Below are 14,987 nucleotides of genomic sequence, written 5' to 3' on the forward strand. Positions count from 1 at the left end.
AGGTCTTTTTCCTGGGGTGGGACAGCAGGCATTGGTTTAAGGTAAGAGGGGAAAAATTTAAAAGGGATCTAAGAGGCAACTTCTTCGTGCAAAGGGAGGTGCGTGTATGGAATGAGCTGCCAGAGGAACTGGTGGAACAATTACAATATTTAAAAGACTGCCAAGTTCCGGCAAATGGGACAAGATTAATTTAGGATATCTGGTCGGCATGGATAAGTTGGACCGACAGGTCTGTTTACTTGCTGTACATCTTTAAGACTAAGTTCTACTTCATGTGCTTCAGCTTTGCAAAGTTGTGGTTTGACTACGTCTAGAGTAGTGGACACAGTTTTCACCATACCTTGGAGAAGATGTATTGGCTTATGATGGAGAGTAACGCATATTTTGCAAAATTTTACCTGGGCTTCAACATAAGGTACAAGGAAATATTATATAAATTTATTCCTTTGGAATTAAAAATATTAAAGGATGATTCAATCAAAGATTTCAAGATTCCAATGCTAAGTTAGATAGTAACTGGTTGAGGAGATTAAGACTAGGTGACAGTCTACAAATCAGAAAATAAATTAGGAAGTACTTCTCCACTCAAAAATTAGAGATGTTTGGAATTCTTTACTGCAAGTTAACTGATACTGGATTAATTGTTAATTTAACTGAGAGACAGGCAGATTTTAGTTATCTGAGGGTTTCATGGAGTTTGAGATGAAAGTAGCCCATGGAATTGGATCATTCAGATTAAGTATGATCTCGCTGAATGGAAAAACTGATTTGAGAGGCTAAATAGCAAATGCCTGCTCCCATGTATATATTGCTACAAGTACACCTGGAAACACATGAAATTCTAAGTTAAAACATTACTGTTATACAAATTGAGATTGAAATCACAAAGTCCTCTGGTGTGCAAAGAAAGGAATGGACATCCTTACCCAACATGTTTGCTACCCTTGTGACACTCTGCTTGTTCACCTTATAGACATTCCCATTAGCTCTATAAAAGATAAAATCAATCGTATCAAATCAGTTTCTCACAATAGACACAGGAGTGACCAAACTACTTTTGAGAAGTACGTTTTGACTGAGAAGTCCGAGAACGCACCACGTGTTTTTTGATACGTACATCTTCATTTTCTCCATAGCACCAAGCCGAGTTAAAGCAGCCAATGCATTTTTCTGCATATCCACTGAGAGGACCTCATTATATTTTATGGCACCTATATTTAGAACAGATGATGAGAGTCAGAATATGGTGGAATTCTACAATAATGTGCTTATTATCCTCAGGATGATATGATTCATTTCTTTAACCTGAACAAGACAATCGGACCAGTGCTGTAATAATTCACAAGCTCATATCAAGGTTCAATCAACAGTGAAATACACCCTTACACTAATTGTAGTTATGAGAGACACAGACATGGACACCATAAGGATGCCATTCCAAGTCATGTTTGGCACTTGGGGATTACTGCAATTTCTCATCACCTCCTGGAATCTGCGAATTAGATCTTAAAGATTTCAACAGTATGGCGCACAATGCACACTGAGAGGCATTTTGGGCATTTGGGCTATGAGTCCCTGAATGTGCTTGATAAGAACACTTCAGTAAAAGTTAACATGTCTTTCTTTGCCCAACAATATTGTCTGCCACCCCCAGCACAGTAAACTTCAGGTTAAGACAGGCATTTATAAATGATAGCTTTAAAAAAAACCTCAGAACTTCTATTTCACTTAGAGGGGAAATATGAACAATTCAGGGCCAGGTTCTGAGGAAATTGTGGTTGAAATGAATAAAATTTAGATGAAATACCTGTTAAAATAAGTTCTGCAGCATAGCTTCGGATTTCAGTGATAAATCTCTTCTCAGTAAAATGGTCAGTGAATTCTGTGCTCAACAGATATTTGCAAATAACCTACAGATACAAATATTTGTTTTCATGAAGACACAGAGTAGTTTTTAATTTGAAGTTTTTTCAAACAGAGCTTATTTGTAATGTAAACTGAATTTTGTACAAATGATCTAATGCTAAAAACTGAATTCCACATTCTTAAAAAAAGTTAATATTTTAAGCTCTAAATCAAACTTCAAAATATAGCAAGAAGTGCAAATGCTAAAATTAAAAACATCTTTCCATATTTTAATACTTGAAAAACCTGTTTACAGCCCTATAAATTAATCATGACATCAGCAAGTTGTGTGTGTTCCATTACCATTAGGGATTTATTTTAAATACTCAGAAGGTGAGCAGGATGTACAAGTAGTATGTGAGAATGACCAACACCTCCATCAATACAAGAAAGCAGCACACCATCGGGGTAATTAGAGGTACATAATGAGCAGTGTCAGAAACAACTACTTCTTGAAACAAACTAACAGAGACCAAATTTTGCTGTTGACAATAATAGAAGACTAAAAACAGATTTATTAGAATTATTCAAAATCAAAAATGGCTGGAAGAGAGTGGGTACAGCAAAACTGTTCTCATTGGTGGAAGGAGCAAGAACAAAAGCACACAGATTTAAGTATGCTTTAATTGGTAAAACAGCAATGGTGACATGAGGAGAAACACTGAGTGGTTAAAATCTGGAACGCAGATTACTACCAGAGTGTGTAGTGCTAGTTTGGTCAATTGTAGCAGTCAAGAGAGAAGAAGGTTGGAAAAAACAGAATGTACATGGTTATGGACAAATAGAGATTTGGATTTGCATTAAATGAGTTGTCCCTTTGGAGAATTTGCAAAGACATGTCAGACCAAATGGCCTCCTTCTGTGCTTTAACAGTTCTGTGATTCTGTAACCTTGCCTAAATAATAAGACTAACATAGAACTCTGTTACAGAAATAAAAATAATGGCAAAGACAGGCTCGTATCAAAAAGATGATTTGCGGTTGCTTTTGTGAGTGTTTAATTAATCAGACAAGTGACTTCTCAGTACCAATTATTAAGTTCTATTTGGGGCAGCGAGTGCTGTGAGCTGAAGGAACAGGACAAATAATATTTAACAGCTATAGAAATAAACTGCATACAGTGTGAAAAATTGGACAAAATTCAAGCTGAGGAGATACACATAAATAGATCAAAGACTAATTATCATGTGACTGAGGCCAATTGTGAAAATTAAAACTATTTGATGTGCAGCATACAGAGACTGAGCAACTCTCCAAGCAAGTCTATACATTAAAGAGATTTGCTATCAAAGCAGGTTTATTTGTGAAACAAAAGCACTGATCTGGAGAAGTGGAGACATGAAACATTTAATCTTGGAGGTCTTACATTGAAAAATAGATGACAATGACTGAAGACAACTCAAATTATTAAACTTCCTGCAAGTTATTTTCAAAACACCCCAAAGACTGCTGCAGTTCAAGAAGACATCTCACCACCAACTTCTCAAAAGGCATTAGGAATGAGTAATAAATCCTGGCTTAAGCAGCGATGTCAACATCTTCCAATCGAAAAAATCCATATCGAGGCACATATTGGATAAACATTACTTGCGAACATGAGCATTCACATATTTTGCAAAGACGCATACATAGAAAAGTAATTCTTGAGTATTAAAGACATAAACTTTGCTTCTTTTTCTATCTCCAGATGCTGCCAGATTGCACTTTCTGCTTTTGTTTTCAGATTTCAGCACTGGAATATTTTCTTTCTCTTAGCTTGAAGTTCAATTATTTTATATAACCATGTGTCATTTGTCAGATCAACAAGCTTAAGGCTTATGGCTAGGCACTTCTTTTTTTGATATAATTTCAGGTGAATTGCTACTATAAATATGCAAGAACAATGTGATGTAATCCCGCTGACATATCCATTTGACTATTAAGGCCATAAAAGCTGTTAAACTTAAGAGTTCGTGATGTCTTAATTCCAGATTATTGATTGGAACAGACTTGTTTAAACACAAATTGGATGAATGCTAATCTATCTTTACGAATGTTTTAATAATTGCCTGTTGTCCTAATTATTAATTTACATGACATATTCTCTTTTTACTTCTTTACTCAATATCTTTTTAAATAAGACCTAACATGCAGAACATGACTCACTATAAAACCTCCTAATTTATGTTATATATTGGAAAAGCCCAGTTTATAAACAATGGACTCACGTGAACTTACCTCAGTGCAAATGTGATTGCCACACTGTATTAACTTCTACTCTTACATGATAAAGTTGTGACTCAGTCAGTATCCTGGTTAATTTTTATTCATCAGTTAACATCACTTTGTCAAATTATCTGCTCATTGTTACAGTACTGGTTGTGTCAGCTTGATTTTGTGCAAACTCCGCTGCCACATTTCCAAACAACAATTGTGAATGAATTTCAAAAGATGTTTACTGAATTATTCAGCACTTTGGTGGGTTCCTCAAGTTGTGAAAGATGCTGCAAAAGTTCAAGTCTTTCTTTCCTTATGTTTGAACATTTACTTTAAATGTCATGAACGAGAAAAGTTTTCCCTGGTTACTCACTGCAATTCTTTCAGTGAAAAAACTCTGCTTGGCTTGTTTTTCTTAATGCTAATCTCTAAATATTAGAAGAAGGACACTACAAGTTGTAACTGAACAGCAAAGCACTTACGCAATTATTGCATAATACCCAAAAACATAGAAAGTTACAGTGCAGTACATACCCTTGATGTTGCACCAACCTGTGGAACCAATCTGAAGCCCATCTAACCCACAGTATTTTTATCCATGTTTATCCAATGACCATTTAAATGCCCTTAAAGTTGGCGAGTCTACTATTGTTGCAAGACGGCGTTCCATGCCCTTACTACTCTTTAAGTTAAGAAACTACCTCTGCTATCTATCCTATATCTATCACCCTTCAATTTAAAGCTATGTCCCTCGTGCTCGCCATCACCATCCAAGGTGTCTCTCACTGTCCATCTTATCTAACCCGCTGACTATCTTATAACTGTTCAAAGGATAAAGGGAAACTAGTGCAACCTGACCAGATTTGGAATGGAACTGCTTTACAATAGACATTTAAATGTAAACACAGAAATGTAAAGGAATTCTAAAACAATTAAATTATTAGCAGCATAACTAAAGGAAAATTCTAAAAGTACGAACAAAAAACAAAAGCTGATTAAATATTTCAGCAGAAAATCCATTGACTTACCTGATAACCTTCCAGAAAAGGTCTGAACATTTCTGATAAAAAGGAAATGGTATCACTGCCCTTCTCAGAAATGTAGAGGTCTGTGTGGGAGCCCTGAATGGCACCACTCTTCGTGACCAAGTACAGCCCTTCATCAAAGTCCTGTAGTGAAAGAAAACAGTCACAGTACTAAATATAACATGAAAAACATGAGATAGAATCTGGATCAAAACTGATCATAACAAGAGGACAGGCCATTTTAGAGATTTACAAATTTGGCAATTTCTTAGTTACTTTTTTAGCATTTCGAGTATTGTTGGTTTTACAAATACTTTGTAATATTCGAGGTGCTTTGAAAGAGTATTTATTGTGCTCCATAATTCAACAAACAATATATTTTCACTGCATGGCCTTAATAGTTATTATAAGTGACTTTATGAAGTGTATTGCAACCTTAGTAACAATACATCTCAGCATTCCATTGGAGCACATTATGAAAATTGACACCATCTATTTCTGACCTCTCTCTTGGTGCAAGAATGTGTGGGAAATGTATTAGGAAGCAAAGTGCCAGATACAAAGTTATTATTGGCATGTATTTATGTATCTTACACTGCATTTCACATTACCTTGACGAGATCTCCTGGCAAAAAAATAAACTCGTCAGACAATACTTGATGCAGGTAGCTGAAGCAGCTGTAGACATCCTCTGAAAAAACAAACAGTATTACTTATAACCTTCAAAAGCAAAAACATAAATTGCTCAAGAAACTTAGCATGTCTAGCAGCATCTGTGGGAAGAAAGCAGAATTAACATTTTAAGTCCAGTGACTCTCCATCAGAACACTTGAAACCTTTATCAGAAATCTGAAGCTAGACATGATCTATCTTAGATTAATTTTATGCAGAAAGGAATTTTAAATGTATTAGTTATTTTAATCACATAATATACAGTACACACTTTACACTCTTGCCACATTTTGTACTGCATCTTGGAAGTCCCTGGCCTATATGTCTTGTGGAAACACACATCGGAAAGCACACTAGAGCTGCAGGAGGTTGGGAGTGGAGGAGAGGAGCAGCAGATAGGCCAATAGGCTCTTTTCACAATCACATTCCCAATGTTCCCAAGAGGAAGCACCCATACAGTGTCTACTTATTTCTTGCAACTCTTGCATAATGCTCTTTGTTAAGAATGGCACTTTTTAAATTCTTTCATGGCATGTGAATATTATGAGCAAGACCAACAATTGTTGGTCAACCCTCATTGACTTTGATTTGCTAGGCAATTTCGGCAGGCAGCTAAGAGTCAATCACAATGATGTAGGTCTGGAGCTGACAGGATAAGAATGGCAGATTTAATGAATTAGATTGGTTGTTGTTTTTAAAAAAAACCCTATGATAATTATTCATCGTCACTAAGACCAGTGAGACATACATTAATTGAGTTTAACTTCCACCAGCTTCTATGGTGGGATTTGAACCCATGTCCCCAGAGCATGAGCCTGAACCTCTGAATTTTGAGACATGAACATTACACCATTGTCTCCCCATGTGAACTTTTTAAATAGGTGACTGGGCTACAGATTCTGCCAAATAGAAAACGTTACTATCCTCAGTAAGGAATTCAATTGCAATAATTGTTTCTTGTCATTTTCAATACTCATTGGCAAATGACCAGGTGAATATCAGCTGATTTAAATTACAGGATCAATAGATTTTTATTTGTTCAAAACAACTGAATCACAACTCAAAAGAAACATGTAATTTCATATTTCTCAAGTAACACTGCTCTCAAGAAACATCTGAATTCAAGTTTAAGGCTCTCTTTACAATTCAGAGGCAAAACATGGGCCAGCAGCATACAGCAACTTGTACTGATATTATGCCTGTAACATAGAAAAATATTCCTTCATACGAGTGTTATCACACAAAATTTGACACCAAATCATATAAGTAGATACTAGGACCAATAATCAATAAGGCAAGGTTTTATTTAATTTATTTATTCTTGAGATATGGTGTCCCTGGTAAGGTCAGAATGCACAGCCCTTCCTTAAATGTTGTTGATTAGGTGGTGGCAAGCTCTTGGTGGCAAGGTAGAGGAGTAGAAACATTTATAAAGAGAACTGAAGGGTAAGAAAGAAATAAAGGAAGACCTCAGCAGCAGCTGAGCTGATGCAAGCAAAGTTTAATTATGCTATGGAGATAAAAAACACGCTTTGGAATATACGTTATGATACATTGTAGTACTTTATACTACATTGACAGTACTTTATGGTATATATCTCAATACAGAATCTAGAGAATAAAGCAGAAGATCAGGGAGTATGGTATCACCACTACTGGTAAAACATAAATTAAAGAAAGACAGGAATGCTAGGTCTACTTCTCTGATCATATAGCTTTTAGGCAACTGAGGTTTTTTTTTAAAAAGGGGCTTCCAATATTGGTGAAATGAACTAATCACAACTATGAGGAGGGATGACATATTAGAATATCAATTAGACCAATAAGTTGAGATGAAAAACAAAAATAGAGGCAAATCACCCTGCCAGGTATGTACTTTATAGGACCACTAAGAAATAGAAGCAGTAGGTCATTAGGTATTTCAACCTGCTCAGCCATTCAACTGGATCATGGCTAATTCTTTACCTCAATGTAATTCTCCCATACGATCCCCATATCCTTTAACAGCTTTAAAAACTAGAAATCAATTTGATTTCAGTGTCAAATATACTCAAAGACAGAGCGTCTGCAGCACTCTGGAGAATTCTAGATTCACCATTCTCTGAGCAACAAAAAATCCTCAACTCAGTCCTAAAGGGCACACCTCTTACTCTAAGACAGTGTTCCCTCATTTTGACATCTCAGCAAGAGGACTTGGCTCCCTGTATTTACTCTGGCAAGTACTATAAAAATTTTATATACTTCCACAAAATTATCTATCATTCATCAAAACTCTAAAGGATACTAGACTAGACTCCTCAAATCTTTCCTCTTTAGACAGCACCACCATCCCAGAATCAATCTGTTATACTTCCTCTAAAACCAGTATATCATTCCACATGCAAGGATTAAAAAACCTTACGCATTAAATAACACAATGATTGCAGTTACTGGAAATCTGAATCAAGCATAAAAAATGCTGGAGAAACTCAGCAACTTGGACAACATCTGTGGAGGAGAAGCAGAGCTACTCTCTCCACAAATGTTGCCAGACTTGTTGAGTTTCCCCAGCATTCCCTGCACTCAATGCTCCAGTTCCAATCTTGCCAAGGTTCAAAACAATTGCAGCAAGACTTTTCTTACACCTGTAATTAAATCATGTTGTAATAAAGGACAACTGCAATCTTCCTTTCTAATTGCTTATGGCACATGCATGTAGCTTTCAAAGAGTTACGAACAAGGACATCCAAGTCTCTTTGCACAGCAATACTGCCCAATCTCTCTAAATAAGTACTCTGCATTTCAGTTTTGTCTACCAAAACAAATAACTTCATTGCTTTCCACATCGTATTCTATTTGCCACATTCTTGCCAACTTATTTAGCATGCTGCAAATGTGTTGCTGGTCAAAGCACAGCAGGTTAGGCAGCATCTCAGGAATAGAGAGTTCGACGTTTCGAGCATAAGCCCTTCATCAGGAATAAGAGAGAGAGCCAAGCAGGCTGAGATAAAAGGTAGGGAGGAGGGACTAGGGGGAGGGGCGATGGAGGTGGGATAGGTGGAAGGAGGTCAAGGTGAGGGTGATAGGCCGGAGTGGGGTGGGGGCGGAGAGGTCAGGAAGAGGATTGCAGGTTAGGAGGGCGGTGCTGAGTTGAGGGAACCGACTGAGACAAGGTGGGGGGAGGGGAAATGAGGAAGCTGGAGAAATCTGAATTCATACCTTGTGGTTGGAGGGTTCCCAGGCGGAAGATGAGGCGCTCCTCCTCCAGCCGTCGTGTAGTTGTGTTCTGCCGGTGGAGGAGTCCAAGGACCTGCATGTCCTCGGTGGAGTGGGAGGGGGAGTTAAAGTGTTGAGCCACGGGGTGATTGGGTTGGTTGGTTCGGGCGGCCCAGAGGTGTTCTCTGAGGCGTTCCGCAAGTAAGCGGCCTGTCTCACCAATATAGAGGAGGCCACATCGGGTGCAGCGGATGCAATAGATGATGTGTGTGGAGGTACAGGTGAACTTGTGGCGGATATGGAAGGATCCCTTGGGGCCTTGGAGGGAAGTGAGTGTGGAGGTGTGGGCGCAAGTTTTACATTTCCTGCGGTTGCAGGGGAAGGTGCCGGGGGTGGAGGTTGGGTTGGTGGGGGGTGTGGATCTGACAAGGGAGTCACGAAGGGAGTGGTCCTTGCGGAACGCTGATAGGGGAGGGGAGGGAAATATATCCTTGGTGGTGGGGTCCGTTTGGAGGTGGCGGAAATGGCGGCGGATAATACGTTGTATGCGCAGGTTGGTGGGGTGGTAGGTGAGAACCAGTGGGGTTCTGTCTTGGTGGCGGTTGGAGGAGCGGGGCTCAAGGGCGGAGGAGCGGGAAGTGGAGGAGATGCGGTGGAGGGCATCGTCGATCACGTCTGGGGGGAATCTGCGGTCCTTGAAGAAGGAGGCCATCTGGGCTGTGCGGTGTTGGAATTGGTCCTCCTGGGAGCAGATGCGGCGGAGACGAAGGAATTGGGAATATGGGATGGCGTTTTTGCAGGGGCATGTCTAAATCTTCTTGAAGCTTCTTTGCATCATCCCCACAACCCTCATTTCCATTTAGTTCTGTGTCATCAGTAAACTTGGATATATAATTTGTTCGCCATATCTAAATCATTGTTATAGATTGTAAATAACTGAGAACCCTAATACAGATCCTTGCGGTACTCCATTAAGTCACAACCTGGCAACCTGAGAATGACTGGTTTCTTCCACATCTGTGCTTTCCATCTTATAACCAATTCTCAACCTCTCCCAGTATACTACTCCACAATATCATCTCCTATAATTCCTGTGAAGGAACTGACTGAAAGCCTTTCAGAAACCTATATATACTGGATCCATTGGTTCCCTCTCATCTATTACATCTTCAAAAAACTCAAAAGGTTTGTCAAACATGATTTCCCTTTTATAAATCCATGCTAATCTGCTTAATCTTACCATAATTGTCTAATTATCCATCCTTTAAAATAGATTCCAACATATTCTTCATTGCTGATGTCAGGATAACAATCTATAGTTTCCCATTTTCATTCCCTCTCCTTCTTAAATAGCAGGGTTTTTACACTTGCTATCTTAAAATCTATAGAACCATCCCAGAATTTAAATAATTTTAAAATCAGTGCAACCACTATTTTTAGTCATATTTTCAACATTCTGGAATGTAGATTATCACATTGGGATCTATCTAGTTTCAATTCTACTAATTCCTCCAATGGGCTGGGTGCTGGCAGGTGGGACTAGATTGGGTTGGGATATCTGGTCGGCATGGATGGGTTGGACCGATGGGTCTGTTTCCATGCTGTACATCTCTATGACTCTAATTCCTTTTAACAAATACAACTTTCTTTCAGTCCCTCATTCTCAGTCATCCCTTGACTCTAGGGAATTTTCTGAGAATTTTCTCTGCCCTTCTCTATGAAGGAGTAATTATTTAGTTTCTGTCATTTGCTAATTATGCATATTAAATTCTCTGCTCTCTGCCCATAATAGGCCCTTGTTTGCCTTTCCTAATCCCCTTTTCACAGAACTATCAAAACTCTAACATTCCAGATTTATGTTTCTCAGTAGTTTACTTCCATATTCTGCTTTCTCTTTCATCAGTTTCTTGGTCTACCCTTGTTAAATTCTAAAATGTTCCCATTCTTCGGCTTAATTTTTAAAAAACTGAATAAGCCTCTTCCTCTGATCGAATACAATTCTAACCATCTTGTTAGCTATGGATGGATCACCTTTCAAGATAGGTATTTTTGTTTCAAGTAAAATGTACACTTTGTTGCATATCATATATTAATTTTTAAAATGCTATTTCCTGATTACTATCAGACCCTTTAATGTTGTTTCTCAATCTATCATAGCCACTTGTCCCTCACATGTTTGTGGTTTTGTTTGTTTAAATTGAAGTTCTTAGTTTCAGGACTAAGTGAACTACACCACTTCCAAACTTGATGTGAAATTCTGTACACTGGCCCATTAGCACAACACTAAATCTAAAATGTCCCATACTTTGGTTGGTTCATCAACCTACTATTGTTAAAAATCCATCTTGAATAGATTCCAGCATGTTGACCTCTACATTATTAGAATTACCCAGTCTATATGTAGATTGAAGTCCTCCACTATTACTGTATCACGCTGTTCTGATTTACACCATATTACATATTCCCACCATTGCTTTTCTGACATATAAGCAACTTTTTCAAATGCTTGCTGCCTTTAATTGATTTCTAGCTCCACCCAAACTGATTCTACATCTTGATTTCTGATCAAAGATCCTGTCTCACCAATGTACTAATCTAATTCTTTCGATACAACTGCAGAGGGTACGATTAGAGTGTCTTTAGATAACACAAGCATTGGTCACGTGGTTAACAGTGAGGAAGGAATAGTTAGACCATCATAGATATTAATAGACTGGTCAGGTAGACAGAAAAATGACAAATGAAATTCTATCTGGAAGAGTGAGGTAATGCATTTTTGGAGGTCATTGGTTAGGCCACTGTTGGAATATTGTGTGCAATTCTGGTCTCCTTCCTATCAGAAAAGATGTTGTGAAACTTGAAAGGGTTCAGAAAAGATTTACAAGGATGTTGCCAGGATTGGAGGATCTGAGCTACAGGGAGAGGCTGAACAGGTTGGAGCTGTTTTCCCTGGAGCATCGGAGGCTGAGGGGTGACCTTACAGAGGTTTATAAAATCATGGGGGGCATGGATAGGATAAACAGACAAAGTCTTTTCCCTGGGGTGGAGGAGTCCAGAACTAGAGGGCATAAGTTTAGGGTGAGAGGGGAAAGATATAAAAGAGACCAAAGGGGCAACATTTTCATGCAGAGGGTGCTACGTGCCAAAGGAAGTGGTGGAGGCTGGTTCAATTGCAACATTTAAAAGGCATTTGGATGGGTATATGAATAGGAAGGGTTTGGAGGGGTATGGGCCAGGTGCTGGCAGGTGGGACTAGATTGGGTTGGGATATCTGGTCGGCATGGACGGTTTGGACCAAAGAGTCTGTTTCCATGCTGTACATCTCTATAACTCCATGACTCTATGACACTTGTTGTCCCCGCTTTCACTCTATCACTCTGGTTAAGACTTCCTTGAAAAACTAAATGAGTCAGGCATGATTTCCCTTTTCACAAAGCCATGTTGATTCTGCTAGATTAGGTTATGATTTTCCAATGTTTTGCTATTAGTTCCTTAGTAATTCATTCCAACACATTTTCCAACATTAAATGTTAGGCTAATTGGCCTATAATTACCTGCTTTTTGCCTCCTTCCCTTTTTGAATAGGCTTATCAACTTAACAGGCTTCCATTTCTCTGTTATTTCTCCAGCATCAAAGGATTTTTGGAAAATTACAACCAATGTATCTGCTATCTCAGCTATTACCTCTTTTAGAATCGTAGGATTCAAGCCATTTGCGCCAGAGGATTTATCCACCTCTAATTTCATTAGCTTTTCTCATACTATCACTAAGAGACAAGAGTAATATTGAGAGAGATAAACAGAGAGACAAAAGAGTAAACGAGAGAGAGAGAGCAACACAGACGAGAGTAAAAGAGAAACTGAGAGTAACAGAGACAAGAGTAATGGGGTGGAGTGGATTGTGAGGGGTTAGAAATCTATTGAACGACACAGCAGGCTCAAGGGACTGAATGATGTACTTCTGTGCCTGCTTCACAGGTTTTTATATCCTCCTTGACAGCATGGTGCTTGCTTAGACTAATCAGCCTGTGCCCTCACATCTATGCTGCTCAATGTCACTGAAATTCAGCTGAAGTGGAGGGTGGTGGGAATCTAGAATCCTCTGGTTGGGAGAGTAGTTGGGTGGGGAAACTCAAATCTTTTAATCCATACTTGGATGAGCACTTGAAATGTCATAATATTCAAGTCAATGGACCAAGTGCGAAAAAGGGGGACTAGTGTAGATATAGAATAATCTTTTGGGACTGCAGACTAGATGGGCCAAAGCACCTTCTCTGTACTATATGATTCTGTGGACATGGATAAGAATTGGATAGTAAGGGGCTGACTGGAGCTGAACAATCAGTAACTACTTTGAAAGCACAAATCAAGCCCAATGTAGTCATTGGTAAAACAGGTGGATCTCATTGGAGCTATTAATCTGATCTAATCAGGGAGCACTGGCTGACAGATATAAACAGGAGTGTTGGGATTTGTCCTCATTTCCCTGAAAACTGGTGGGTTTTTGAGTCTGGCTTTGCTGCTCCTCTCCCTTGCCTGCTCCTCGGATGCTGCCTGACCTGCTGTGCTTTTCCAGCATTACACTCTCGACTCTAATCTCCAGCACCTGTAGTCCTCATTTTTGCCTAGTTAATGTTAAGTTTGTGTTTGTAAACTGTATTGTTGAATAAAATAAAAAGTGGAATGCAAAAAAAAACAGGAGTGTCAGAGGTTCTGCTTTCTCACTCTGAGAGCTGACTCAGAGTCAAGGACTCGCATGTAAATAAAGGATGACTTGGTGAAGGGATACTGGCCTCCAAGGGGTTATTCAGTGGTGATGAGAGAAAAGCACTCTTTTGAAGAAATTTGCTCGCAACAGTCATCTTTGAGTCAGAGTAAGCATTTCTGGCATCATGCCATTATTTGGGAAGCTTCACTCATTTGATCTTGCCGTAAAAGACTGGGTCCAGTATGTGGAAAGAATATGTTACTTTTTTTCCACTCAAATTACACTGGGGCAGATGAAAAGCAGCGAGTAATTCTTCTGACTACTTGTGGACCCGCAACTTGTTCACTTATTAGAAGCCCATTTCCCAAGGGACTAAAATCTTTCAAGAATGTATGGACTTAGTTAAGGAATATTCTGTCCCTAAGTCTCCTCTAACTCTGAGATGCCATTGGTTTTATTTGGCAATTCAAAATGGCTGGAGGTGCATTGAGTTCATTCGTCAAACAAAGGGACAACAGTAGAAAAACTACTTCATTTACAATACACAGACCCCCAGAAATGTCGGTCACAGATAACAAGACACTGTTTACCAGTAGGGAATTTGGACACTTTCTAAAGTTAAATTGTATTTGTCATATAAGGACAGCTCGATACTATGCATTGTCCAATGGTCTGGCAAAAAGACCAGTCCAAACATTGAAGGCAGAATTAAAGAAACAGCCTACAGCTTCATTTGATACCAAACTGTCCCAGTTCCTATTTGATTATTGGATCACTGCCAGTAGCAGTGGTGGACTCTCCCTCTTTATGGGCATTTAAACAGGCATTGGACAGACATATGGAGGATAGTGGGCTAGTGTAGGTTAGGTGGGCTTGGATCGGCGCAACATCGAGGGCCAAAGGGCCTGTACTGCGCTGTATTTTTCTATGTTCTATGTTCCTCACGTAACTACAGGGATAGCTCCAGCAGAGTTGCTAATGGGGAGAAGACTCCACACCAGGTAAAATCTGATCCTCCCAGACCTGAGGGGGTGAGGGTGAAACAGCATCAGGAATGCCAATGATGGATGAAAGACTTCACTAAGCCAGGCATGGCCAATGCAAGGTCAGGTCCATTTAAAGTTCAGATAGATGTTATGGTCCTGAACAAGCAGGTATACCACATGAAAGCTGCAAACTCTCAAACAGTGCGGGAACACAATGAGCCCAGCTCCTCAACTGCCTTTCTGACTGAAACCCATGGGTTCTCCCTCTTCATCACACATTGAAGATTCCTCAGAATCTCAG

The 14,987-nt window shown here is 39.2% G+C and overlaps 1 protein-coding gene across 1 annotated transcript in view; it reads right to left on the minus strand.

Annotated features, from left to right (window-relative positions):
* gnpat (glyceronephosphate O-acyltransferase) overlaps positions 1-14,987 on the minus strand; it is a 60,823-nt gene that overhangs the window by 5,991 nt on the left and 39,845 nt on the right. The window contains exons 11-15 of the mRNA XM_060852351.1: positions 5,737-5,816; positions 5,129-5,269; positions 1,808-1,910; positions 1,118-1,211; positions 927-988 (exon numbers count right to left, since the gene is read on the minus strand). Coding sequence (XP_060708334.1) covers positions 927-988; positions 1,118-1,211; positions 1,808-1,910; positions 5,129-5,269; positions 5,737-5,816 — 480 coding nt within the window. The remainder of the gene's footprint in view (positions 1-926; positions 989-1,117; positions 1,212-1,807; positions 1,911-5,128; positions 5,270-5,736; positions 5,817-14,987) is intronic.

This window comes from Hemiscyllium ocellatum, chromosome 3 (genome assembly GCF_020745735.1).
Source record: "Hemiscyllium ocellatum isolate sHemOce1 chromosome 3, sHemOce1.pat.X.cur, whole genome shotgun sequence".
In the NCBI taxonomy this organism is placed as follows: domain Eukaryota; kingdom Metazoa; phylum Chordata; class Chondrichthyes; order Orectolobiformes; family Hemiscylliidae; genus Hemiscyllium; species Hemiscyllium ocellatum.